Consider the following 24,835-nt stretch of genomic DNA (forward strand, 5'->3'; position numbering starts at 1 on the left):
CCAGATGGCATATTTTGCAGTCACCAATCTTTAGCTGTATTTTTCCCTCCGTTTGCTCTCGTCTGCATCTTGCTGTGCTGCACACACAGACGCTCCCTGCCAACGTTCTATCATTCAACCATGACCTTTACCCTCCTTCCCTCCTCAGCCCCCTCCCTCTCACGCACAGATGCCTCCCAGAAACTAGGATGCCGGGCCCTGCGGGGCCTTTAGGGAGGTTTGCCCGCGCCACTGACCGGGAAAATTTACGCCAATAATTTTCAGTCTCAGCAGACTGAGGAAGGGTGAGAAAGAAAAAGAGTTACGGTGACGGTGATGTGTGGTTTCAGTCATGGAGCAGGGACTAAAGGAGCGCCCCAAATCACTTCCCAACACTTCTTCTGATTGGTTCAGCCGGGTGTTTGGTGGTGGCGGGAGAGCACCTGTGTGGCAGAGGGTGACCTCTGAACCTTGTGGCATTTAAATCTGCATGTTTGTAATGTCAGTCTGCATCTTTTAGTGTAATGTGTTATGATATTTGACTTATTTAAAACAGACTTTAGGATTAACAAACCCAGAATGAGGGATGCACCGAGCAGAGATACTTGTGACTGATTTTAATTTGAACGACTCTGACTGGCTGATGCCAATCCCAGTTTATGCTTAAGGTGGATATAAAGTAAAATATGTTTTTCTTTTTTCTGAATAAATGAAAGTGTTAATAAAATTTGTATTTACTGTTTTATATAAAAACAATTCCACAGTAATGTCCTCCAGGGTAATCTATGAAACTCAACTAAAAGGGACTGCAGCAGATCTAATTTCTCCCTTCACAAGAAAAATGTAGCTCACCACGTATCTTTTGTACATCTGAAAAGGGTGTTACATTATACAATACTCCAATACTTCAGTATGCTGCAGATTTCTGTAATTAATCACAAATGATTTATTTTAAGGGGTGCGCCAATTGCAGTTTTCTGGCCAATCGTTGATCTTTTAAAAGCCTGTCCTGCCGATTATGATATTTTATTCTTAATTTTTTTGTCTGAAAAGTGACCTGGTGGGCGGGTCGGTCATACAGTGGACACTGGCTGATTTTCAGACATTTGCAGAGGTAGAAAATATCGGTTTCTTATGCAAGTATCAGACGATCAACGACAATTGGTGCACTTCTATTTATTAATAATCATGAAAGTTGCATCATAGAAATACTCTCTTCATATGGACATAACATTCCTGTGTTGCTTGATGTCATAAAGGTAAAGAAGCAAAAAAATAACCTTTACTCTGTCAGCTCCCTGATACTGAAAATAGCTCAGTGTTCTTCTTCCGCAACTTCCTCCCCGGAATGTCTTTTTTTTTCTTTTCACTAACACCTGTTAGCGTTTAGGCATGGTGTCTTCACTAATCAGCCAATCAGGGTCAGCCGAGGGTAAAAAAAAATCAACCGATTCCGGTCATCGGCCGATTTTTCTGTGCATCTCTATCCAAAAATAAGTAACCTGGATTGATTTTTTATTTGTGATCTCACCAAATGTCTCCTAATGTTTTTTTTGTGTGTGTGTGTTTCTTCCAGATCCACGGTGGATGTGAGCCACATGGACTCCCAAATGAACAACCAAACACATGGCATGGAGCCAGAAGAGCAGATTTTCTGGCACGAAGGCTCCAAACCAGGAACTATAGTCTAGTTCTGCAGGATTCCTTCACGTTGACAAGTCGTCATTGTGCCTTAGACTGCACTTACTAGTTTTGTTTTTTGTCTAAAATGGACTTGAAGAATGAAGGAACTTAATGGAACTAGCCGAATGAAGTGCTGAGTTTCAGTTTTCGGCTGAATGCAGTTTGCAAACCGATGAAAGGCTTCTGTCCGCCGGACCCCGCGTGTGTCTGCGGTGGTTATCCTCTGTGCACTGAAACCGAACCTGCTGCAGACTGAGCGCTTCAGCCAGAGGGTGAATTCAGACTAAACTTTGACAGCGTTTGCCTTCAGAGATGCCACCTTCACACAGACTCACACCGTCTCTGCTAAAAAAATTAAAAAAGAAACCTGAGCAAAGATGAACAACTTCAACAACTGACCTGTTTTTTTTTATTGTTTTTTTTTTTGTTATTGAACACTGGAACCATGAAGGAGGAGCCAAACATCAACATGAAGGATAAACTCATCAAAATGAGTTATAAAAAACTATATTTAACACAGTTTATAACCTCTATGATTCATAACAGCCCAGCCACTTCCTTTACAGTCTTTCAATTGATCACCGAATGCAAAATAAGTGAGCCAAATCCTTATTTGTAGCATCATGTGAGTATTACAGGTCAGCAGTTTGAGATTACTGCCACTTCCTGTTTTGCGTTTGTTTTTTTACTTGGTTTATTTGATCCATGCTGGAAATCATGGGCCGGTGCTCGTCCGTTCTCTCTAGAGAAGGAACCTGTATGCAAGTGTTTGTTATTGTAAATACACTGGTTCTCTCTTTTTTTTTAATGTTTTTTTTTATATATTTGGGGGGGGAAAGCACATGTAATATATAGTGAACTATAATTGTTAAGCTGGTTCTTAGTTATTTGTATAATTGCGTATTTGTTTGCAATAAAAAAAGTATTTGAGCCAGTGTTTTTGACACTTAGGGGGGAATTTTAGTTCCAGAAGATCTGAATGATAATCCATGACTTCAAACTGAGGCGTTTTCAAAGACAATCACTAATTTTGCTTTTTAATAGCAATATGTGCTCTAAAGCACCTAATGTGTCATTTTTTTCACATTACAAAATTCAAACTCCAACCTCAAAATTCACTGCATTTTCTTGGAATTTTATGGAAAGCAAAGTTGTACATAATTGTGAAATTGAAGAGAAATAATTTAAGTGTGGCACAGTTTCACCTTTCTCTGCATTCATGACCATGTCTCTACCAGCTTTTGTGCCAATTTTTCCGCAAAATGGGTGATTTTCAAGTCTTGGATCATAATTTTCAATTGGAATTTGACTAGGCCATTCTGCCAAATGATTATCTGTTAATTTGAACTCAGGCTGTATGTTTAAGACTGCTGTCCTCGAACCTTTGTAGCTTTTATACACGTTTTCCACAGATTTTCTAACCAGACGTGGAAGAAACTTCCACACAGAATGAAGCTGTAGTTTCCATGTTTCACCATGGAGATGGTGTGTTCAGGGTGATGCATAGCGTTGTTTATTTTTATCTATCCCCAATACGCCTTGAACATTTTAAACGGAACTTCCTGTCTCATTTAAAGTGTCCTATATTTGCTCTAAAAACTAGACTCAGACTACTTGGTTGGTATGTTTGTGCAGTGAGCTTTGAATAGTGTTAGTCCATCACATAAAGTCAGTAAAGTTTGATTTCAACGTGGCTAAATGTGGAAAGGGTGAAATACGTTTGCAAAGCAATGCAAGAATGGCTGAACGAGTAGATGTTTCAGCAGCCTGAGATCTGCTGCTCAGCTGTTTTCTCACTGTTGTGCTTAGTTGTCGGGCTGGTTTTGTCCGTCCTAAAGCTGTAAACCAACCAAACCCGTATTTAAAGCCCGTCACACCCTCTTTGGTCTATAACCTCTCCTGTCATCCCTGCGAATGACAAACTGCGGAGTTTACAGCTCCAAAACCCTCCCTGTAGTAAGAGGAGCCTGCTGCTCTACACATGTCGTCTATAAACCCCCATGAACAACACTGTGCTCCTACAATCCATCTCCTCCTTTCCCTCTCTTGTTTCCTTCCTTCCTTCCTCACGTTTTCCTGCCACCCAGCACATTAACTCGCTCCCAGCGCCTCTCGGTAACATGCTCGTAAGCTAGCTCAGAGGAGGTCTCGTGCCTCCACAACTTCAGGGACAAGAAGGGGCGCGAGCGCCTTCTCGTCCAGCTGTGTGCCTCACACCAGCTGCAGCCAGACGCTACCGCTGACGTTTCACTACTAAAACAAAGCCCCACCACCCCCAGTTCTGTACTTACCCTCCATTATCAGCCCAGAAGAAAGCTCCGCTAATGTGGAGTAAGGCTCGGCGTCAACCGCAGTAATTTAGGTTCAGACAGACATGTCTCCACCGCACAATGAATGAGGTGAAGAGCTGGCATCAAATGTCTTATGGTGTTCTCGGTATTTATTGTTAATTATTGTTAATCAGGACTACGAAGAAAATGACTCAACTTTGCTGCTCCGTTACCTTTAGGGAACAAATTAGGCCCTGATTTTCTATACTAACCTTATGGTTAAATGTTTGAGTCAACTTTATAACCAACATTTTGCCATTAAAATGCTCTTCAGCAGCTATTTCCTCATAAACACAAAAAGGAGGCGGATATTTCATTCAAGCTAGCCCGATGAGCTACGCCAGCCTTCTTGAAATTTCTCATGTAGACCCATTAGAAACAAAAAATGATTTTCAAACCACAATTTAAAAGTGTAATCACAGCAAAAACACAATAAATTACTAAGTATATTTAGTCTAGTTTTTAGTACACTAAATAAGATGAAATTCACTTATAAGTAACTTTTTAACAGGAGCTTACTACCATGATCATCCCCATTGCTACACATAGTAGTGGCGGCATCAGCCTGTGGGAGTGTTTTTTTTCTTTTTGTTAGAGTCAATGAGAAAATACATGGAGCTAAAAACTGGACAAAAAAATTGCTAAAAATTATGGGGGAAAAAAAACTTGAGCCTGTGGCAGAAATTCATTTTCCAGGGAATCCAATAGGTTTTAGATCAAAGCAAATTCTTGTTAGAATGGTCTAGATAAAGTCCTGACCTCAATCAAATGGAGAATCTTGACTAACACTTAAAAATAACTATGTTCAAAGAACCATTGAGCACAGAATAACACTCTGTCCCTTTAAACTGTTTTAAAACTCATTGAAGCTGATCACAATGTGAACGAGTTCATTCATGGGGGTGTAAATACTTCTGAGAGGCCTTACATGTAGCAACTTTTGGAGCTTCACTCGCCCTACTATAGTATACAGTATGAATATCAGAATACAGATTTTGAAAGGGAGCTTCTTTCTGTCTGCTGAGTCGACAATGACACACACCTGTTGAGTGAGCTTCAGGCGGCGAACACACACACACACGCACACACACACACGTTCAGCTGCTGCTTCATGAAGAACAAGGGCCTCCACTGTGCCCTGCGAGACATGACTTTACTTGATTCTGCTGCCAGCAGTGCTTGTGTTTACTCCCAAGTTTTCCCAATATGGATGAGGCAGCAGGGGACGTAAATCACAGCTGTAGCCCAGAGGGAGCGATCGGGCCATTAAACTCAACAGAAACACTGGAGGTGGAGAAACAAGCCTGTGTGTTTTTTGGATTTTAGACAACCCAGAATGCAACACGTGAAGAACCAGTGAGCCACTCAAACATAAACAACACTTTTCCCCCATCAGGAGCAGATAAGCGGAGCGCTGTCCAGCTCGGCTTCCGTTTCCATTTAACTTTGCTGCAATTACCTGGACCTCATAGTTGTTTGCACATTTGCACTTTTAAGCCGTACATAAACATAAGCAAAAAGCAAATAATGCTCTGCATGGGATTAAGTATTATTTCCCATGGAAACGTATTATGTACGGGGGTCCAAATGAGTCATAATTCACTAAATAAAACATTCCTTTTTGCTTAAATATGTCATGAATGATTTAATATTCAATACAAATTCATAATCTACTAATTTTGTCACTAAAAATATGTATTTAAAAAAATACTTGCATGCTGCAGCACATTGCGTATTTTTATCTTTAATAATTTTACTTTTTCTCCACTGTTTGTTCAATGGGAGTATTAAGAAATGGGAATAAGATTAAAAGCAGTTACACTTCTTTATGTGACTGATATTTCTTATAGCCACTTTTACACTGCAAAAACACAATCTTGCCAGGTTTTTTGGTCTAATTTCTGGTGCAATGTTTTTTCGTACACATGAAATTAGAGAAGACTAATTTACAAGTAGCTTTTTATCAAGATTTAGGAGATTGTCTTCAGTCAATAACTGCTTAATATTGACTAATAAACGTACTCGTTCCACTGGGAGATTTACTATTTCACTTTTAACCACACATTTTCTCCCCATGTAAAAGTTAAATGAACTGCCAGTGAAATTAGTTCTTGTACATCAATATTAAGGAGTTACTGACTTAAAACAAGCTGCCATGTCTTGCTGAGAATTTGCTTGTGAGTTTTGTCATGTCAAGTGTAACTGAATGTTTACACTAGAAGTTAGATCAAAAATACTTTTGTAAGATTTTGTGTTTTTGTAGTGTGTCGTTTACACAGTAGTACCACAAAATATTGTGACATGGTGAGGAGTGCTCTGGTACTATAATCATTCAGGGTCTTTCAAAAACAAACTTTTAAAAGATTTTTTTTTAAATTAGATGTCGGAAAGAAAAAAATTGCCATCAGAAAACCATGTTTTGACAGGTTTATTTCTTTATTTTATTTTTTTTTTCCACAAGTGTATTCTTGTTATCTGGACTCCGTTTTAGACGGAGCAGCATCAAAGTATCTGATCTGAGTTCAGGGCCTTATTGACAACAGATGAATCCACTCTGTCAGAAATGCTCCATAATCTGCAGCACGGTCATCGATTAGCATGTCAGCGTTAGCCCATCCATCACCATCGAGGCACTGTCAAGATTAAAGAGGTCAGGAGAATTCCTTTCAAGTTTTCCCTTTCAAGTATTGACAAAAGTGATCAGACTGAAGTCACAGCAGGACTCGCTCTTTTTGCATGATTCTCTCTGTTTTGCAGCTTGCTGGTTCCAGTCCAACTCCAGGCCGATGTAAACAGTTCCACTCGAAAATGTGAAGAGTTTTCCTCCTCCGTGAACTCGAAGCGCTCCGTTGTCTTGGCAGCGACGCGTGTTGAGCGAGCACTTTTCAGCCTCGGTTGAAACTGCAACACTTGCGTGCCGCTTTCACAATTTCAACTCGAGTGCAAACGGAGGACTTTGCGAGACTGATTAAACACAGATTTCATAAACAAGAGGCTTCGCAGCTTGCAACGGGACATGATTTGCATAGCTGTGCGAGGGCTGGGAGGGACGGGGCAGCGAGAGAAGCACCCCTGACAAGTTTAGACCGGAGTGTCACGAGATACCCTGAAGGAGGAGATAACGTTTGTTGGTTTGCAGTCTTTCGTTTATCGTCAACATGCCAGACAATAGAGAAACTTAAAAGTTGTTGGATTTTGCAGAAACGTGGCCGCTACTCCTTCATTTTTTCCTCCAGTAAAGTCTGAATCTTAAGGAGGTTTTCCTCCTGCTGTCCCAGAGCCTCGAGCAAAAGGCCCATCGGAGATCTCTTCAGCCCCGCGCCTTCCATCTTGTTCTCCATCTTGTTCTTCATGTTGCGCAGGCGAAAGGAAGCGTGTGCGACTATCACTGCAGAGCAGACAGAATAAATTACATTTTAAAATTTGACATTTGGCAAAAACAAACTCGTAAATAAACCCCCGAGTATGATCTGATTCGGGGAGAATTTAGGCTTTGTTTACACGAGACTGCTGCCTGTAAACTGCTGGTATTCGTCAGATGTTGAATAGGGAAAAGTTCCACATTTACCAGACGATACCGCCGAGACGCCTTCGGTCCGCTGTAGTTGTCATGCCAGGCCACTATATGGCGCTATGATTTTAGCATGTCGAAACGACCCTTCACTTTGACCACAGTAAACAGCAACCCGTCTCCCATGAATAAAGTGCTGGTGTAAGTTGTGTTAAAGTGAAAAGGTTAGAAACACAACAAAGCACGACACTATCCGCCATTGTTTTAGTTGTTATCTGCCCGGGCATGCATAGAATAAACCCCGCAGTCGCCCGTTCTGCGCATGTGCGCCCGAATGTTACAAAAAAGTTTTACTCTAGGCGCAGCGGTGGCGCGGGGATAGAGCGGGCTACCCATATATCCTGGACAGAGGGGTTCAAGTCCCGCCCCATTGACTTTTGCCGCTTCTAACAACTTGACCACTGTCAAATAAAGACCACTAGAAACAAACCTTACAAAAAAAAATGAAAAGTTTCGACTTTATGTAATCCGGACCACTTTTTAATGATAGAATAATTCATAATCCAGTGCTGCATAAAGATTCTCCATCAACTTACAAACGAGAGGTAAAGTGATTGCCGTCATAAAGGTCATGACACTGCCGAGCAGAGAAATCAGCATGTAACTGGCCACCATGACGGCGATCACGAACGCCGTGGGGTTCTGCCTCTTGAAGTTCTTGATCACGGCTCGGTTCTCTCCGGCCCAGACGGAGCCCAGGAAGACGGCCGACACCACGGCAATGGCAGTGAGCATCCCCACGGGGTTGAGGAACCTGCAGGACCACAGCAGGGCGACACAAGGCAGGTTAAAGGCGACTCCAGAGAGTCACGGAGCAAGTTATGGTGTATGCACTGGCTCCCTCTAGTGGTTACATGTCTGAATTACAAAAACATTATCCCTGCACGTTATGAATGTTTTGATAGAGAAATGTCCATTTTAAAAGAAAGCTGGAAGCTGTAAAAAGCAATTGAATAACCGATTAATGGATAAGTCTGTTGAAAAAAAAAATTCTGTGCATCTTGTGTGTATTGTGTGTGTTTTTTATTTAACTGACATTTGCTTTACATGTCCAGATAAAGCCAGCTTTGTGCTTTGTGACAGCGGCAGCATTGACACACCACCACCCATGGCTTCTGGCCAAGTTTATGACCTCTGTGGAAACAGTGCCCTTCGTCTTTATGTTGCATTCTAGCAACAAAAAACTCAAACAAAACTAAAGACAACAAGTTTAAACATTCAGATAGCATAAAACTATATTATTTTTTAAGGCACAATAATAGTGGAAAAGAGCTGAAGAAGTTTTAAGGAAGGCAGATTGTAACTTTTTCCAGCAAATGACACTCTGAAAAGTGTAGTGGGTTGATGTATTCAACCCTCTTTACTGCATTTAGAAGGTCTAGCACAACTGAAAGCGACCAATAGATGGCCCTCTACCTAACCTGGAAATCTGTGTGATGACTCTGGAGGAGCTGCAGCTTGTTGGTGTGCTTACAGACTGAAACAAAGAGTTTTTAGTTATGATGCATTCAATGAACAAAGGAAAGCAATCTGGATTTTGTGTATCTGACAGTTTTCGTCTGTAGGGAAAATGTAGGAGTTTCGATCTGTGGGCGATTAATGAAATGGTATTTAGTTTTCTGTCAGAATGACTGTGCACTTTGCATGTTTGAACATTTTTATTTGAAAAATTACTTGTTTAGTGTACTGTCTGATGCAGCAGGGAGAATGGTAAATATCCACCATGCTGTACAAATCTGGCTAAATACCACGTTATTTTCTACAAACTCAGTTACTTTTGTTGAACGTTAACTGAGTGAAATGCTTTCTCATCTCAGATGGTTTACTCAAATTAAAAACCAAAAATAAATGTGTCAAAGTTCAGATTTGCTGATATGGAAATTCTGAGTCAAGATGAAGTCACTGAAGCAACCTTCCAATGCTGGATTTGGACTCTAATCAAACACGCAAATGCAGTAGATTTGTCATCAGCATGGCATTTTCATTGTCTGAAGAAGCAAAACACGTGACCCAGGTTTCGTGACAAAAACCCAGGTTTGCAAAGTTGTCGTGATCTGTAGATGGTACACCAAGCTTTAACTCGAACAAATTAACAAACCAAAGACACATACAGGATGTTAGACGCTTCAGTTAAGATTGTTAGATCAATTTACAATCTACAGACATCTGGGCATGCCCAGACTAGTTCAGTCTGTTGACTTCACTCTACACCAAAGTCTCTGTGTCAATTATCTGTTAGTGTTAAGCACATGGCCAGTTTCCAAAATGATCAACTTTGTATTTTTTATTTGTTTATTTTATTTATTTTGTTCTCAAACAGCAGCAGAGTTGATTTCCTGCCTTTGCTTCCGCTGATCTTTCTAGAAGTAGGTTAAACCCTTCTTTATTCCAGCGAGGCGACCAGACTGAGTGAATAATAATAATTAAAAAATAACATAACAGAATAAAAATACATTTTACTGTATGGCAATTCTTACCCGACAATGAAGAAAACAGCAATGGCGAGCACCAGGTAATTAGATTGATAATAAAGCAGGTTGCTGACAACTCGGTTGTTCCATCTTGCCATATCTCCAAAATCCGGTTTAGCGAACCGTTCCGAGCCGGGGAAGAAGTCATCCCACGACCTCAGCGGTGCCACCTCTACTTTAGCCATTAGAGTCCTGTGGGTTATTTTCCTCTGACAGCTCAGTCCAGCAGAACCAAGAGGAAAAACACACAGATGAAACTTCAAGCTCAATCTCGCGAGAGCGAGTTAGCCAGAGCATGACGTAGCTTTGAAAACCTCACGCTATTGGACGAAAAACGCACATGTTTTTGCCATAAACTAAAGAGGCGCGTGAGCTCCGAAGTAAACCAACTGATTATGTTTCTAAGGTGTTTTTAGCGGCCAGTTCCAAGTTGTTATTTCTGTCGGAATTATTATGTTTTTGTTAAAAACATAGGCGCAAGCGCCGTATTAGTTTCCACTTCCCATGGAGGTGACGCGTCAGCGCACCCGCCATATTGTGAGTGTCAGGCTATCGTTGGAAAGTGTTAGAAACACGGTTTCCTGTAGAAAAGAAACTGAAGTTTACGTTTAAGCAAGTTTCAATAACCTTTTGAATATGAATCACTGGAAATTAAAATAAGATCTGATATGAACGACTGTACTTGAAATGTACATAAACTAACCATAATTCACATTTGAAAATAAAGCACACACACAAAAAAAGGGTAAATGATATTTCTGAAAATTAAACTGCATGGATCATTCCATGATTGGAGAAATAACCCCTTTATTTACAAATTTTCTAGCATGTATTAATAAACATGCTATAAATACATCCAAATAATTACTAAATACCAGAATAATAAGTTTTGTTTTTTTAGTTCCTTCATAGCCAGAAGTATACATACATTTCCTTAGGATTTGGTGCCTTTAAACCAGTGGTTCTTAACCTTTTTTGAGTTACCGAACCCCCCAGTTTCATATGCGCATTCACCGAACCCTTCTTATCTCCCCCCCAACCCGGTCGACACACAAAATACTTTGCGGTATTCTTATGTGGTAATGTAAATATATTAGCTGTGTTACCACCCCACGCCACTAGAGGCAGTAGCAACCTCGAAAAGATGCGACTAAGGAGCAGATTTAGACTATAGAATTTTGTAAAAACGGTGAGTTTTGCTGAAGTAATTAAATACATAAGTTGAAATCCATGCTGAGAGTGGAACTCCTTCAATCAGGGCTCCTCCGCAGCACATTTTGGTTATTCTTCCACAATATTTTCATAGCGGCTTACTGGTCCATTCCTGCTTACAGAACGTGAGTTAGCCCCCCAAAAAAACCTTTAAAATTATTCCCAAAAATGTTTTAAAAGCTTGAGATCGGATGTTGCCAATTAAGCAGTCAGAAGCTTAAAACTCGTGACATCATTATCTGGACCTTTCAGGTCTTTGAAGGTGATAAAAAAAATAATCTATATTTAAGGAAATCATAGCTCTCATTATACGCCACTATGAAATGTCAAAGACATTCAAGATGGCTCCCAATAATGCTCTAATAAATGAATGAATGCACAAACCTAAAATGTAAGAGAAACAAAGAATGGTCTGTTCTGTGTTTGCAAATGTGGACCAAGCTAGTTAGACTTCTACAAAAGATGATAAATGTTAAGAATTAACATTTATTCTTTGGCCAAACCTCTTTTCCCACCATTATTCTCCAAGTGGATTCTTGTTATCTGTAGTTTCAAATGGAATAGAAAAAACCCACAAAAAACCCCCATCAGATCAAGTATGTAGTCCAAGTTTAGAGCTCTATTGACTGCAGATGAACCCCCTCTGTCAAAAGAACCTTCACACGGCTCTATAATCTACTGTAAGGTTACCGATTACAATTTTGAACGAGCGGAAGGAAAAGAACATTTACCCCATCCATCACTCTGGAGACACGGCTCAGATAAAACACAGGAGAGTCAGGAGAACTCCTGATGGGCATCATGGCTTTCCTTTTCAACTTTTCCAGATGGTAGACACCAGCAGTAAAGTATGTTGTGTAAACTTCAATCTCTATTGAAAGGAACTGCAAGTGTAAACCGGTGGAACCAACGACCCAATGAGACGAACTGAAAGCAGATTTGTGTTTTTATGTTCTTTATTTATGAAGCATAGTTTTTTTAAGACCACACGAACATGTTAAAGCAGATCTTGGAGAGAAAAAGAAAAGATCTTGTTCATTTTCTTAAAAATAGCTCCATCCCCATCAACTTTACAGCATATTAAAAGACACTGTTGAGTTTTCTATTAGTAACATTAGCTACAAACGGCATCAAAACCAAAGAACACAGCAGGAAAAGTCGAGGTCTGGTCAAAAGCTCTTGATACAAACAAGAAGGTGCGTTGAACAGATGGAACCAAAAGTAAACATTTTGGCCAGTATGCAAAATAGTATGTGTTACAATCAAAACAGTAACTCTGAATGCGCCATGATGAAATATGGTTATGGGAATATTATGCTGGCCCAAAGTTCAAACCTAAACCCAACTGATAATCTGGAAGTCTCCATCCAAACTGGTTGAATTTAAGCTATTTGGAAAAGAAGAATGTGCAAAACGATTCATCTCTAAATATCTCAAGCTGACAGAGACGCACCTTAACAGATTTGAGGTTGATTTTAGAAAAGATTTTAGAAAATGTTTAACGAAAATGTTAAACGAAATTCTTTCGTTAAACATTTCAAGATCACGTGTCATTATTTCTGCTAGTGAAGAAGAAAATAAGTCAGTATCAAAACTTTATATTTTTAGAACGTGTGAATTGAATTCCGCCAATTTGCCAACAAATCTTAAAATTTAAAAAAGAAAGTCTTTGAAAAAGGCAGAGGGATCAAAGAGGTAAACCAAAATATCATCCGCATAAAGTGAGGCATTTTAGTGTTGCTCTGTTGATTCTGTTGCTATTGTTAGAATTTAAAAAATATGTGCAAGACAGGATATCGAGCCTTTATTTCATGAATAATTAAGTTAGTATTTTCTTAAAGTGTCTCAAAAGAATTGAGAAAGCCTGTTGTAATGTCAAGACTGGTTAGCTTTCCTTGTATTTCTTTTATTCATTAAATTACTCTCAACAGTATGTAGATTTCTTAACCATGAAGCCTGTAGCTGTGGTGCACACAACAGATTTAGTGCAGGACAGAGAGACGCTCCTCAGAGCGGCGGAAAACAGCAAAGATGCAGTTTGTCAGTTACAGTCGGCCCCTTAATATCAAAAGAGGAACTTTAAAAAGGTTAATGAGCACAGGGGAAGCATTTTTGTTTCGTCTGGGGAAAAAAAAGTGCGTTTTTCAATCATTCTGTCTCCTTTAGTTGTTCATTTCCCTTTCTTTCCCGCGAGCCTTTATTAAAAAGCCCATCGGTGACCCCTTCAGCTTCTGGGCTTCTTTAATGCACGCCACCTCGTTCACGTTGCGGTTGCAAAGGGAAGCATGTGAAACAGTCACTGCAGTGCAGAGGGAAAGGCAAATGCTAATGTTTACAATTTAGCAAAAATATTGGTCATTTATAATCAATTTAAACCTGGTATAATTCAAGATACGCTATGTAACTTTTGTAATTTAATTTATTTTTTTTTTTTTTACATATTTGTTGAAACAGATAATCTAAGTAAAAATTGAGTTCCTCTGCCTTCTCCCAGTGCCAACAAAAAAACAAGGAAATCAGAGCCAGGAGGCATATTGCAATTTTTTGTCATGCTGCTCATCCATTAGCCATTAGCACATTTAGCAGTAAGTACATGAGCTTGACAGACAGCACACGCCTCTTGGTTCTGATTGGTTGTTTTTGGAGGTGATTCTTTTTTTTTCCAGATGATCTGTCTCATCACATATTGTCACCACATGGTGACAGTTTTAACAAATGTGTAAAAAAAACAAAACAAAAACAACTTTTTAAAAATAAAAGTGACATACTTCAGCTTTAAGTGTACATTTAAAACATAACAAATCATTACATTTTGCTTTTTAATTAATTAATTAATTTATTTATTTAGTGAGACAACGAGGTGAACTTACCGGCCAGGCTTATAGCGGTAGCTGACAAAAACGTCCTGATACCTACAAAGGCTTTAGCCACGAAGTGAACGACTATAATGTCGATGATTAGAAACGTTAAGGGACTCCTTCTCTTCAAGCCGACAATAAGTGGCAGTTCTCCGACACAAGCTGAGAGCAGAAAAATGGCCAACATGACGGCGGTGCCGGTGCCCACTCCCACCGGGTCCTTGAACCTGCGGGACAACACGGAGGCACGTGAGCGCAGTTTAAAATGCTTCGGTGTTCCTGAAACATCAGTGTTTAAAGCACTTGCTCCACCTAGTGGTTAGATGTTTTATCTACAGCATCTCGTCTCCTACGGTGCGGGTGGGATATTGTATCCCTCGAACATTTCCACATTTTGTAACATAACAATCACACACACAACAATCTCCACCCATCTTCTAATCACATCCGTATTTCTATCCCCTGCTCAGGAAAGACATCCTCACAGCAAGACGCTGCCACCTCAACGTGTCTCCATGGGGATGGATGGTGTGTTCAAGGTGATGTACCGGAGTTTGTTGTCCCGAAGTCATGAGAAAGTTACGGAAACTCATCAGATATTCAGTCTATTAAAAAACAAAACTAAGAAATCTTTTCAGTCTCGCCTTTACATAGAGCAAAAATGTAAAAGTACCACACCATGAAAGTTGCAACAGATACTCTGTGCTTATTGATTCCTGCCAAGTCAGTGATTGAATGCAATCGGCCTGGTCTCCTCCGATAGAAATTCTTTTACCATTTTAATTAGAAACCGAACTTGACTGCATTGTTTTACAACTTGGATTATTTTTTTAGGCTGCACTGAGACACTTGTGGTGAGCTGGCAGCATATAAATGAACTGAGTTGAATCGTAAACAGTTTTGTTTTTCTTTTCTTCCTCCATGTTCTGTCCAAGCAGAGCAACAAGCAGACCTGTGCCTGAGTGCCAAAAAGGAGCTGAACAGTTTTACTTTCACAAGAGGAGCATTATGGTATTTGCTGTGCTTCACTTAATATAAATATAAAATAAAAAAAAAACTCTATCAGAATTTACTTTGCGTTTATTTTAGTAGTCTTTCTGATTGTACAGGCATGCACTTTCATATTACAGCGTAAGACTTTGGAAACTTTATTTAAAATGTTACAGTCTACTGTGAGTCTTTTCTTTTTTACTTTTTAGAAGGTTATGGCCATGTGTTCATAAAACCTTTAGAAGGTTAAGAAATTATTTATCAAGTCTTACAATTTAAAAAATAATTTTAACAGTAGCATCAATACTTTATAGGCCCACTGAATGTACTTCACACTTTTGATATATTTTTTTATGTAAACATTTTTAAAGACCACAGTTACCTGGTTCTTTGTGTTGAAATAATCCATAAAGACAAGTGACAAAATGCAAAAGCGTTCCAGAGGTGTGAATACAATTTTGTTTGTTGCTACTAGACCACAGACCAGTTCTTCAAGCTTAGGGATTTCATTGGAACTAAGTAATGACCTCCCTTTCTGGTTCAGTTTGTTTCCTCGTTTTACTTTGTCCATCAAAACTAGCTGTGAAAAAACATCCCAGTATTATTTATTTAATTATTTATTTAATAGGAAAAGCAGGTTAATTCAATATATATAAACAATAAAAGGATGCACCGACATCTCTTACCCTGCAATGATGTAAACAGCAGTACTGAGTACCAGATAATTAGTCTGGTAATAAAGTAGGTTGCTGATTAGTCTGTCGTGAAAATCGGTGCCATCAGTCGGTGTTTTCCAGCCGGGAAAGAAGTCTCCCCATTGCCTGAACGGCGGCATCCTGGAGCTTATTTCTCTGACAACTGGCACAGGCAGCAGCGCCTGAAACTTTAAAACATGACAAGTCTCGCGAGAGACGTTTTAAACCTGCCTTACGTGACCGAAAAACTCTCACGCTATTGGTCGGTGAGCGCACGTTTTCCGAAACTCTTCCGGCATCGCTTCATGAGGAGACCAGAGATGACAGAAAGATAATTTTCGGTGAAAATTGTGTTGTTGGCTTATAAAGTGTGCTGGTTTTTTTTTTTCTGTTTCCCATGGCTGATGCTGACATGTTCTGACAGTGTACCAGGTGCTTTGAGACCGTTATTTGTACCGCAGTGAACTGTCCTCCAATGACACGTTAGCCAGCTAGCTCCTCAGTTACTGCAAGCGAACCCAAACTGAGGGACCTGACTTGTTCTCTCTGTGTGTGTGTGTGTGTGTGTGTGTGTGTGTGTAGATGTGGAGCAGATTTTTCAGACCTGCTGTGATCAGTCATAGTTTATGGAGGAGTCTGTTCACCATGCGGCTGAAGACTAGCGAGTTCAAGTCTCTCTTCTCTGATGGGCTGAATGGGATAGCAGGTGAACACACACGATTTGATAGGAAAAAAAAAACTTGGATACAGAGTGGATTCAGTTCAATTCACAAGTCTGCCAGTTATATGATGCGATATAATATGCTCATCTAACACAATCATTTACATATTTATCAATTTACAGAAGTTAAATATTTTTGTTCAAGTATGATTTGAATACTTTAATTCTGGTATCAGGCATTTAGATTAAAAAAAAAAAAATTCTAAAAGAATAAAAATAGATCACCTGATATCTATTTTCGCAATAACAAATGCTGCTGGACAATAAATTGCTCCAGAAATTATTGCGATAAATGATATTGTCATTTTGAAACTTTTTCAACTAATATATTAATAATTCAAGTTCACCCTCTGATTTAAACATTCACCCCTTTTTCTACCTAAAAAATAATTTGTAACCACTAGCCTTGAGAAGTCAGCTATTTATTCTACGTATTTGTCATTTTAGTGTAAATAAAGCTTTGCTGCATTTGTGCATTTTCTTTTTACCTAAAGAAACCTAAAAATCAGGAAAATCAGGATCAATGATTGTAAGATATTTTGTTAGTTTCTCCTCCACTGACCTCAAGCTTTGTGATTTGGTAAAAGCAACTATACTGCTGTACTTCTGGTAATGGGTTCAAAACAGGTCTGTTGTCCATCCTGTTGTGCAAGTTGTGTTTGTTTTTAAAATGTGAAAAAATGAAAGACCTGGAACAGATTTTTTTTTTAGTTTATTGTAGTTGGGAAAGGAATGCTCTAAACCAGTGGTCCCCAAACTATGGGCCGCGGGCCAGATCCGGTCCGCCTCCACATTTGGTCCAGCCCCCTGAACAATACTAGAGAGCATTTAGATTTTTTTTTAATATATCGTATTTTCCGAACTATAAGCTGCTACTTTTTTCCTAAGCTTTGAACCTTGTTGCTTATAGCCTGGTGCGGCTTATATGTGGATTTTTCTTCAACCACCAGGGGGCTCTTTAGCAGGAAGTGAATCATTGGAAGTCAAAATTGGAAATAAAAGAAGAAAGCGCCCATTGAAACAGAATTAGGTTTTAATAGGGAATTGAAATTTGAGAATGTTGTTGATCAGTTAAATAGCATTGAGGGGAAAAAGAAGATTTTTCGTTTTTTGAAATAATACTGGAATCATTATGAGAATTTGAGGTATAGATATTAGGATCCGACAGATGGCAGCATTGCAACAATAATGGATGCAAGCTGCCGTTGAAATCTAAAGAAGAGGAAAGCGCCCATTTTCATTTAGCACATGCTAGTAGCAGACATGAAGGATCAGCCCTTTTACTGTTACAGTTACCGTTCGGAAACTACCGTAATCAGTTCAGTTAAATCTAAACTTGGCAACTTTTTTTTTTTCAACCGTATAAATGTGATATTCACTTGACCTGTTATGACTCAAATTTTGGGTGTCCACCTCCTTCTGCTGCTGCTGCTACATCGTTGTGGAAAATCTAGAGCGGCAGAGATATCTGCGGTTTATAGCCCGGTGCGGCTTATATATGTTCGTTTACTTTTTTTTTTTTTTTTTTTTAACTCTGGGGTTGCGGCTTATAGTCCAGAAAATACGGTATTTATTTCATAAATAGTGTTATTTCCTGGATTTTTTCTGTGAAGAACCCAGAGAGGGTTATTTGATTGTGCTTTCTGGAAAACAATACATTTTTACATTAAGGCATTCCTGCAATCATCACACTTTTTCTGTTACAAACTGACTCCGGCCCCCCACCAGAGAAGGGAATAGTTATGTGGCCCTCACAGGAAAAAGTTTGGGGACCGCTGCTCTAAACTTTCATTTATATTCAAGAGCGCCACCTATTGTGCAGCTAAGCATGTCTGTGTTCTGTTCAGAGTTTTTCTGTAAAATTAGATTGGAATATTGAAGTTGTTTTGTGACCTTATAACATCTGACAATGATGATTATACAAAAAAAAAAACAAAAAAAACAAAACGATATCTGCCAAAATCGGAATCGGTGCATCGCTACTATTTGAGAATCTGACTTGTAAAAATCGGTGCTCATAGTTCATTATCCTGTTTTGAATAAGTCAGAATCTCGTTTCTCCAGTGCTGTTTGAGAAGCACCAGTATGAGCTGCGGATCGCCGGCGGCGCTGTGCGGGATCTGCTCTCCGGGAAGCGGCCTGAAGACGTGGACTTTGCCACCACAGCCACTCCGGAGGAGATGAAGCGCATGTTCCAAGATGCTGGGATCAGGTTGATCAACAACAAAGGAGAGAAGCATGGCACCATTACCGCACGGGTAAGACGCTGAATAGTTTTAATGGCAACAGATACAAAAAAAATCTGGTTTTTAGTGATTATTTGAAAAGCTGTCTTCATACCAGCTCTTTTTCTTCAACCTAAAGTGTTAGGTTAAATGTCATAGTCTTGATACTTAAAGGTAAGTACTGTTAAAATTGGTGACAGTTTGTTAAAGCAATATGTCCATGACTAAATCGTCATCTGGCATAAAAGAGAACTTGTTTCCAAGGTTGGATTCTAATTAAATCTCTCTACTGGAAATACGTGCATCAGTTTCGTTTCTGTCTCCAGAGGTAGATGGGTGAATAATTACTGTTTGTTTGGGCAGGAGATCAAAAAATCTGGAAGTGTATGCAGGTGAGAGGATCAGCAGGAATGTTGCACAGCCAGATATCTTTGGACCAAAGATATCAGGTTGTGAAACAGTATTCTTCAACTTATTGGACACTGATTTCTTGTCTTCTGTTTCTTTAAAAATGAATGCACAATCTGTTTTATCATTTAGCTCTACAAAAAACCCCAACCGTCCATACTCTGTGGTTCTGTATATGTTGTTTAAGATGAGTGTTTTTGAGGAATAAAACTCTGGCAGCTTCATTACATAGCTATTAAAATAAGAGTTGTAGTTGTTGGCTTGTGCACTTTGCCTCAAACTTTAGTTTTAAGGAAAGACAAAAGTAGGGTGAAGAAAACTTCATAGAAACACTTCATGTTCTGTGCTCTGCACATTTCCCACAGGAGGAAAATCATGGGTCACCATCTTCTGCCTCCATCTGCTGTGTAAATAGTCATCTAGTTCTGTATGAATAACCATCTAATATAAACTTTAAAGGTTCATTAAAAAGATGTTTGAATTAAACATATTTGAGATTGAAGTTGTTTAAATGAGATCAACATCCACTTTGGACCTTGGTCCCTCCTTGGCTAACTGTTAGCGCTAGCCTGCTGGATCAACTGATCTGAATTCATACTGATAAATCCGTTAGCATCTTTAAGCTGCAGCTTTAGAAGGTTACAAAAGTCAATCAAGTATAAATAACCAATTATTTTTTTAAACTAAATTCTTCTCCGAGTCATTTTATTGTTTATTCAGCCCAAATTATACCAGCCAATAACAATAAAGGTCCAGCTTTACCTGATGTTTAGTGAACATCCTTTAAAAGATGTTAAACATCCTGGGCAGCCACTCTCTCTCTCTATCTCTCTCTCTCTTTTAAACCGACCCCAGATAAAATCACTGGGAGAAATGAGAAGATGTACTGATGGAATAAAACCTGGGAGCAATCAGCAGTTGGATCATTGCTGATTCAGCTTCATTTCTTCCACTGCCGCTTATGACGGTTGGTTTCATCTCACCTTTCAGCTGCAGGCAGCGTCCTGGTTGAGATATTGAGCAGCAGCATTGAAGCCTATAACGGAGTGTGTGTGTATGTGCTGCCTCGCATTCCTTAAGAAAGTTGATTCTCCTCATCCTATCCAAATGGCAGATTAACGAATCACATGGAGCAGCAGTTTGAAGTTATGGGACAGCTGAAGTGAATGCAATCAGGATCTAGCAAACGAAGTGAACTAATGCTTACTTTATAGTCCAGCTTTGAGGTCACTTAAAAGTTTGTTGCAGCATAAAATAAGATCCGGATATGATGAGATTTGAAAATGAGTTTGCTGCATCATGATGATGGGATGGATAGTGAAAAAAGAAAGGACAGCTAACAGTGACGGCCTTTTGTGTTGCACTGACCGCAGCTTCTGTAGAGAAGACTCTACAGAAGTTGGTGGGATTGTGATGTGATATGCTTCACTAGCTGCATTTTTTTAAAAATGTGTGCAAATCTTCTGCTAGTTAGGGATGTTACGCTGCTAATATTCTGCTTATGTCGAAAAAGCACAACTTTGCAATTGCTGTGTTTCCATTGAGTAAGAAATTAAAAGCACACGTGAATACGGTTGTTCATGCTTTGAGTCATTAAAAATCATGGCAGCGACAGATGTAAACATCTACATGAGATGCATTTATAATTCAGCCACTAATGCTCATCTGTCAGCCATGAGAGGAGACGTCTGCTTCGTATTCAGCTGTTGGAGCGACAAGCCCCTCATACTTGGGAGCGGCTACGTATGCAGCGTTTTGGGGAAATTGGACTCTATGAATGGGATTCAAGATGCTCCAATGACCTCTGCGATGCCATGAGAGCATAAACTTTTGAAATATGCCACTTAATGTATAGAGATGATAATATATATGAAACCCAGTTGTTTTTTTTTCATTTAATTATTGAAATAAATTAAGTTTTTAAGTCATACCTTTGTCCTCCTCAGCTGCACGATGAGAACTTTGAGGTGACCACACTGCGAGTGGACGTTGAGACGGACGGCCGGCACGCGGAGGTGGAGTTCACCACCGACTGGCAGAAAGACGCCGAGCGCAGAGACCTCACCATCAACTCTATGTTTCTGGGTAACTCCACTCCCGAGCAAAAAGGAACTTTATTGATGAACGGTGATCATGTTTTAATCCCAAGCGGTCCACTCTGCGTCTGGCAGGGCTCGACGGAACGTTGTACGACTATTTCAAAGGCTACGAAGACCTCCAGAACCACAAAGTCCGGTTCGTTGGCAACGCTGAGCAGAGGATACAAGAAGACTACCTGAGAATACTGAGGTATTTCAGGTAGGCTGCCTCGCTTGTGGAAACCGGAGGTGCTGTGTGGTTTTTTCTAAACAAGTGGTTCAGTTGGTCACGGTCTCGTTGTTTTGTCCCAGGTTTTACGGCAGGGTGGCTTTAAGGGCCGACGAGCACGAGCCCGAGACTCTGACTGCCATCAGGGAAAACGGCCGGGGGCTGGCAGCCATATCAGGAGAAAGAATCTGGGTGGAGTTAAAGAAGATGGTGATGGGGAACCACGCTGCTCATCTGCTGGAGCTCCTCTACAACCTGGACTTAGCTCAGTACATCGGTGAGAGACGTTAGACTTTAGAAAATACTAACATGAGAGCAGATTTTGAGTCAGGCATTTTTAAAAATATGAAATCTGAGCTAAAATAGTTTATTCAATCTAAACTACACAAACACAAATGATAATAGTTGTTACAATCAACAGTCCAAGTGCAATCAATGAGATTCAAAATGAAGCGAAATAGAAATGACTCAATAAGTGTTGCATTAATCGAAAAGATGTAGGCTGAAGCTGTTCAGCTGATAGATGCCTAAAAAATGGAGCCAGGGAGTAAATGAGCTTCATTTTAAATTAAACTTTTTTAAAGCCTTCACAGAAATGCGTCTAATTCGCCTCGTCAAGTTTCCGTTCATTCCGGTTCTGTTCGTCTCCCCCGCTACGCCCCAGGTTTGCCTCCAGATGGCGACGTTGACGAGATGAAGCGTGTATGGCGGAACGCTAGCGCCCACTCTCCCAAACCCATGACGGTCCTGGCGGCCCTGTTCCACGTCCCGGACGACGTGGACAAGATGGACCTGCGGCTGAAGGTGTCCAGGGAGGAGAAGACGCTGGCTCTTTTCCTGGTCAAGCACAGGCGGACGCTCCACAAGAGTGACGAAGAGCCAGACGACCTGAGACCTTTCACTGACTTTATTATCGATGTAAGTCTGCAAGAGCAACCTGATGATGATTTCTGCCTGTGTACCAAACCAGTTTTAAGGTCACATCCCCATTTTCTTGTAAATTTTCGACCATTTTTATGTGTGGATGATTGCAGCCTTTTAGTGCCTTCAAAGGTTGATTCTGCCTCAAAAATGCCATCTCGTAAAACACATTTAAAGTACATTTAGTCCAATCTTTTCTTTTCTTCTGCTGAGTGAAAGGGTTTAACTGCCAGAGCTAGAAAATAAATTCAGAAGCAGTTCCTCGTCAAGACGAGAAACTTTCTCATTATAGGATTCAAAACTCCCTGGCACAATTATTGGCACTCCTAACATTACCTTTTAAAATAAAGGGAAGTGAAGCAACTTCTTTTTTTTTAATCTCTTGTTTTTATTTTTAAGTTGATCAAAGTTTGTAGAAACTTTGTGACACCTGTGATTTTAAATAATCCTGACTGATTAAAGACAATCAGTCAGGATTTGAGAACATGGAAACTAGAGGTGTCACAATCTGATATTAATATCGGAAATCGATCTGATATCAGCCAAAAGATGAGTATCGGTTTATAGCGGCCCACATCTAAAATATCTGCTAAAAGCACGCCAATAGAACCATTCTGCTCCAGAATTTAGTCTGATCCAGCAGCGCTTGTATCCCACACACATACTCATTGGTTAAAAATTTATTGGTTAGTTTATTTATTTTTTACTCAAAGCTGCGATTCTGGTATCGCATCAGAAGTGGAAAAAGTTGTATTGGGACTCCCCTAATAGAACAATTATAATGAAATTGTTAATTGTCAGGTGAAAGGTCAGATCTGCTTTCACAAGTTTGAACCATTGAATCAGTTTTTCTTTCTATATTGATCATAAATAAGTCATATCTATAATATCTCACACTACCCAGAGCCGGGAGCCGGACTCTCAGAGCAAAGTGTGTGAGCTGCTGAAGTATCAAGGTGAGGAGAAGCTGCTGTCGGAGCTCCAGAGGTGGTCGGTGCCTCGCTTCCCCGTCAGCGGCCACGATCTGAGGAAGATGGGCATCACATCGGGGAAGGAAATTGGCACCAGCCTGCAGGAGCTCCGTGACATCTGGAAGAAAAGTCGATACCAGATGGATAAAGACGAACTGCTGAGCCATGTGAAGCTTTGAATAAAACAGGAACTGGTCACTATCGTGATTTAAATAGCTTTGCTCAAGTGTTAAGTAGTTATCTTTATTTTAGACCAAGGGGGGAAAAAAATTCAAAGGGTTTTTGTGTTACTATATAACTGCACTGCTGCCAGAAATGGTTAGAGTAGCTGAAGCATGTTGTAAATAAGGACACTACAAAAGGAAGACATGCCTATGCACTTATTACCATTTGACTACTTTTTCCCCCCATTTTCATTTTGATTCAAATCTGCTCATGCAGCTTTGAAGTTTCTCTTTAAAAAAAAAAAAAAAGGCTGATGCTTAAACCCTTGTTTTACCACATGTGTACGAAGACAAAACGTAGCAGCATGAGTTTTTGCCAAGTCCAGTGCCTTGTACAAGTGTTCAACCCCTTGAAGTTTTTCATGTTTTGTCATGTTGGAACCACAAACTCTAGTTGATCCGTATAGGCTGACATAATAATGGTGGATTGTTTTAGAGTGGAAGGAAACTCCACTCCGTTGCTTCTAGTTTTCAAAATTATTTAACTAGATATCAACATGTAAATGCTGTACTCTTGCTGATTATTAAAATAAGGACATTGTTATAAGAATAACCCAAGGTTTCAGATTTTTCATTTTGCCAGTATGTTTCCACCACCACTTGTGTGATTTATCATTTTGGCCAATATTGTAAATAGTGAATCGAGGCCTGTTAAAAGTCAATCCAAAAGGCCAAAAAATGTATTGCCGCTTAAAATCTAACAACCCAACAAATATTGCTTCCAATAAATCTTTTTCAAATACTTAATACTGAAATATGGATGGTGTGATTATAATTTGAGACTTGTACACAACGGGATGAATTTACACGGTGTCTGTCCATTCTTAAAAATTTTAAATAAAACCTGAAAATTTAATGGATTCATTTTAAAAATATACGTTGGTCTTAAATATTAATCACAGGTCTTGCACTTTTAATGGGCTATTTAATCTCTGATATTGTTGGATGTAGTGGGGGGTTTTTTTTGTCTCGCGGGACTTTTCTGTCAGGCAAAGGTTTGAGTCGCGCGCAGGCATGTCCGTTGTATGGCGTTAAATTTGTTTTACAATTATTCAATCAGACAAAAAAAGTAGTATTCAATCAAAAAACTGTTATGTAACTACAGACGGTGGAGGCTACCGAAAATTATAAGCTAATAAACGCTAGCGAGCTAGCTTTTGTATGGGTAAGTACAAATGTATCGCCCATTGGCTGGACGACATTCATTATCTCAATTACTTCACTTCTCTTGCCAATCCGTACGAGGCTAGTTACATGCTGTGCAAAAAA

At 39.7% G+C, this 24,835-nt stretch overlaps 4 protein-coding genes across 10 annotated transcripts in view; 2 read left to right on the top strand and 2 right to left on the bottom strand.

Annotated features, from left to right (window-relative positions):
* The window catches only part of frmd4ba (FERM domain containing 4Ba), a 58,979-nt gene extending 56,387 nt beyond the window's left edge, over window positions 1–2,592 (top strand). For 3 of the 6 annotated variants that reach the window (XM_008410469.3, XM_008410465.3, XM_081607409.1), the window contains one exon: window positions 1,556–1,668. In XM_008410469.3, the coding sequence (XP_008408691.1) occupies window position 1,556 (1 nt within the window). In that variant the 3' untranslated portion in view covers window positions 1,557–1,668. Of the gene's footprint in view, window positions 1–148; window positions 1,143–1,555 lie in introns of those variants that run through there. The other 3 variants (XM_008410468.3, XM_008410467.3, XM_008410466.3) reach the window with 3 other exon arrangements.
* Window positions 2,593–6,405: 3,813 nt separating this feature from the next.
* arl6ip5a (ADP-ribosylation factor-like 6 interacting protein 5a) lies at window positions 6,406–10,305 on the bottom strand. The gene is made up of 3 exons (XM_008410462.3): window positions 10,041–10,305; window positions 8,100–8,317; window positions 6,406–7,380 (listed from the first exon to the last, which is right to left on the bottom strand). Exons 1-3 carry the CDS (start codon window positions 10,217–10,219, stop codon window positions 7,205–7,207), a joined length of 573 nt encoding a protein of 190 aa, XP_008408684.1. The 5' UTR covers window positions 10,220–10,305; the 3' UTR covers window positions 6,406–7,204.
* Window positions 10,306–12,184: 1,879 nt separating this feature from the next.
* LOC103465523 (PRA1 family protein 3-like) lies at window positions 12,185–15,943 on the bottom strand. Its single transcript, XM_008410461.3, has 3 exons — window positions 15,781–15,943; window positions 14,117–14,331; window positions 12,185–13,545 (listed from the first exon to the last, which is right to left on the bottom strand). The coding sequence occupies exons 1-3, from the start codon at window positions 15,927–15,929 to the stop codon at window positions 13,409–13,411; spliced, it is 501 nt and encodes a 166-aa protein (XP_008408683.1). The 5' UTR covers window positions 15,930–15,943; the 3' UTR covers window positions 12,185–13,408.
* Window positions 15,944–16,025: 82 nt separating this feature from the next.
* trnt1 (tRNA nucleotidyl transferase, CCA-adding, 1) lies at window positions 16,026–24,313 on the top strand. Of its 2 annotated transcripts, none has more exons than XM_008410459.3 (8): window positions 16,026–16,130; window positions 16,372–16,495; window positions 18,575–18,768; window positions 21,090–21,228; window positions 21,315–21,441; window positions 21,534–21,727; window positions 22,115–22,368; window positions 23,276–24,313. In XM_008410459.3, exons 2-8 carry the CDS (start codon window positions 16,372–16,374, stop codon window positions 23,519–23,521), a joined length of 1,278 nt encoding a protein of 425 aa, XP_008408681.1. In that variant the 5' UTR covers window positions 16,026–16,130; the 3' UTR covers window positions 23,522–24,313. The 2 variants fall into 2 exon arrangements, with proteins under 2 accessions (XP_008408681.1, XP_008408682.1); XM_008410460.3 differs by having other exon boundaries at window positions 16,092–16,221.
* The last annotated feature ends 522 nt before the right edge of the window (window positions 24,314–24,835 follow it).

Source organism: Poecilia reticulata, chromosome 5, assembly GCF_904066995.2.
Source record: "Poecilia reticulata chromosome 5, P_reticulata-male-v2, whole genome shotgun sequence".
In the NCBI taxonomy this organism is placed as follows: Eukaryota; Metazoa; Chordata; class Actinopteri; order Cyprinodontiformes; family Poeciliidae; genus Poecilia; species Poecilia reticulata.

Excerpts from the sequence above, each read along its gene's own strand:
- arl6ip5a (XM_008410462.3), bottom strand. The coding sequence starts at position 10,219 with ATGGCTAAAGTAGAGGTGGCACCGCTGAGGTCGTGGGATGACTTCTTC. Across the intron at positions 8,318-10,040 it reads GCTGTTTTCTTCATTGTCGG|GTTCCTCAACCCCGTGGGGA; the intron begins GTAAGAATTGCC and ends GTGGTCCTGCAG. Across the intron at positions 7,381-8,099 it reads AATCACTTTACCTCTCGTTT|TGATAGTCGCACACGCTTCC; the intron begins GTAAGTTGATGG and ends TCTGCTCTGCAG.
- LOC103465523 (XM_008410461.3), bottom strand. The coding sequence starts at position 15,929 with ATGCCGCCGTTCAGGCAATGGGGAGACTTCTTTCCCGGCTGGAAAACA. Across the intron at positions 14,332-15,780 it reads GCTGTTTACATCATTGCAGG|GTTCAAGGACCCGGTGGGAG; the intron begins GTAAGAGATGTC and ends GTTGTCCCGCAG. Across the intron at positions 13,546-14,116 it reads TACCGCTATAAGCCTGGCCG|TGACTGTTTCACATGCTTCC; the intron begins GTAAGTTCACCT and ends TCTGCACTGCAG.
- trnt1 (XM_008410459.3), top strand. The coding sequence starts at position 16,372 with ATGTGGAGCAGATTTTTCAGACCTGCTGTGATCAGTCATAGTTTATGG. Across the intron at positions 21,229-21,314 it reads CATCAACTCTATGTTTCTGG|GGCTCGACGGAACGTTGTAC; the intron begins GTAACTCCACTC and ends TGCGTCTGGCAG. Across the intron at positions 22,369-23,275 it reads TCACTGACTTTATTATCGAT|AGCCGGGAGCCGGACTCTCA; the intron begins GTAAGTCTGCAA and ends CACACTACCCAG.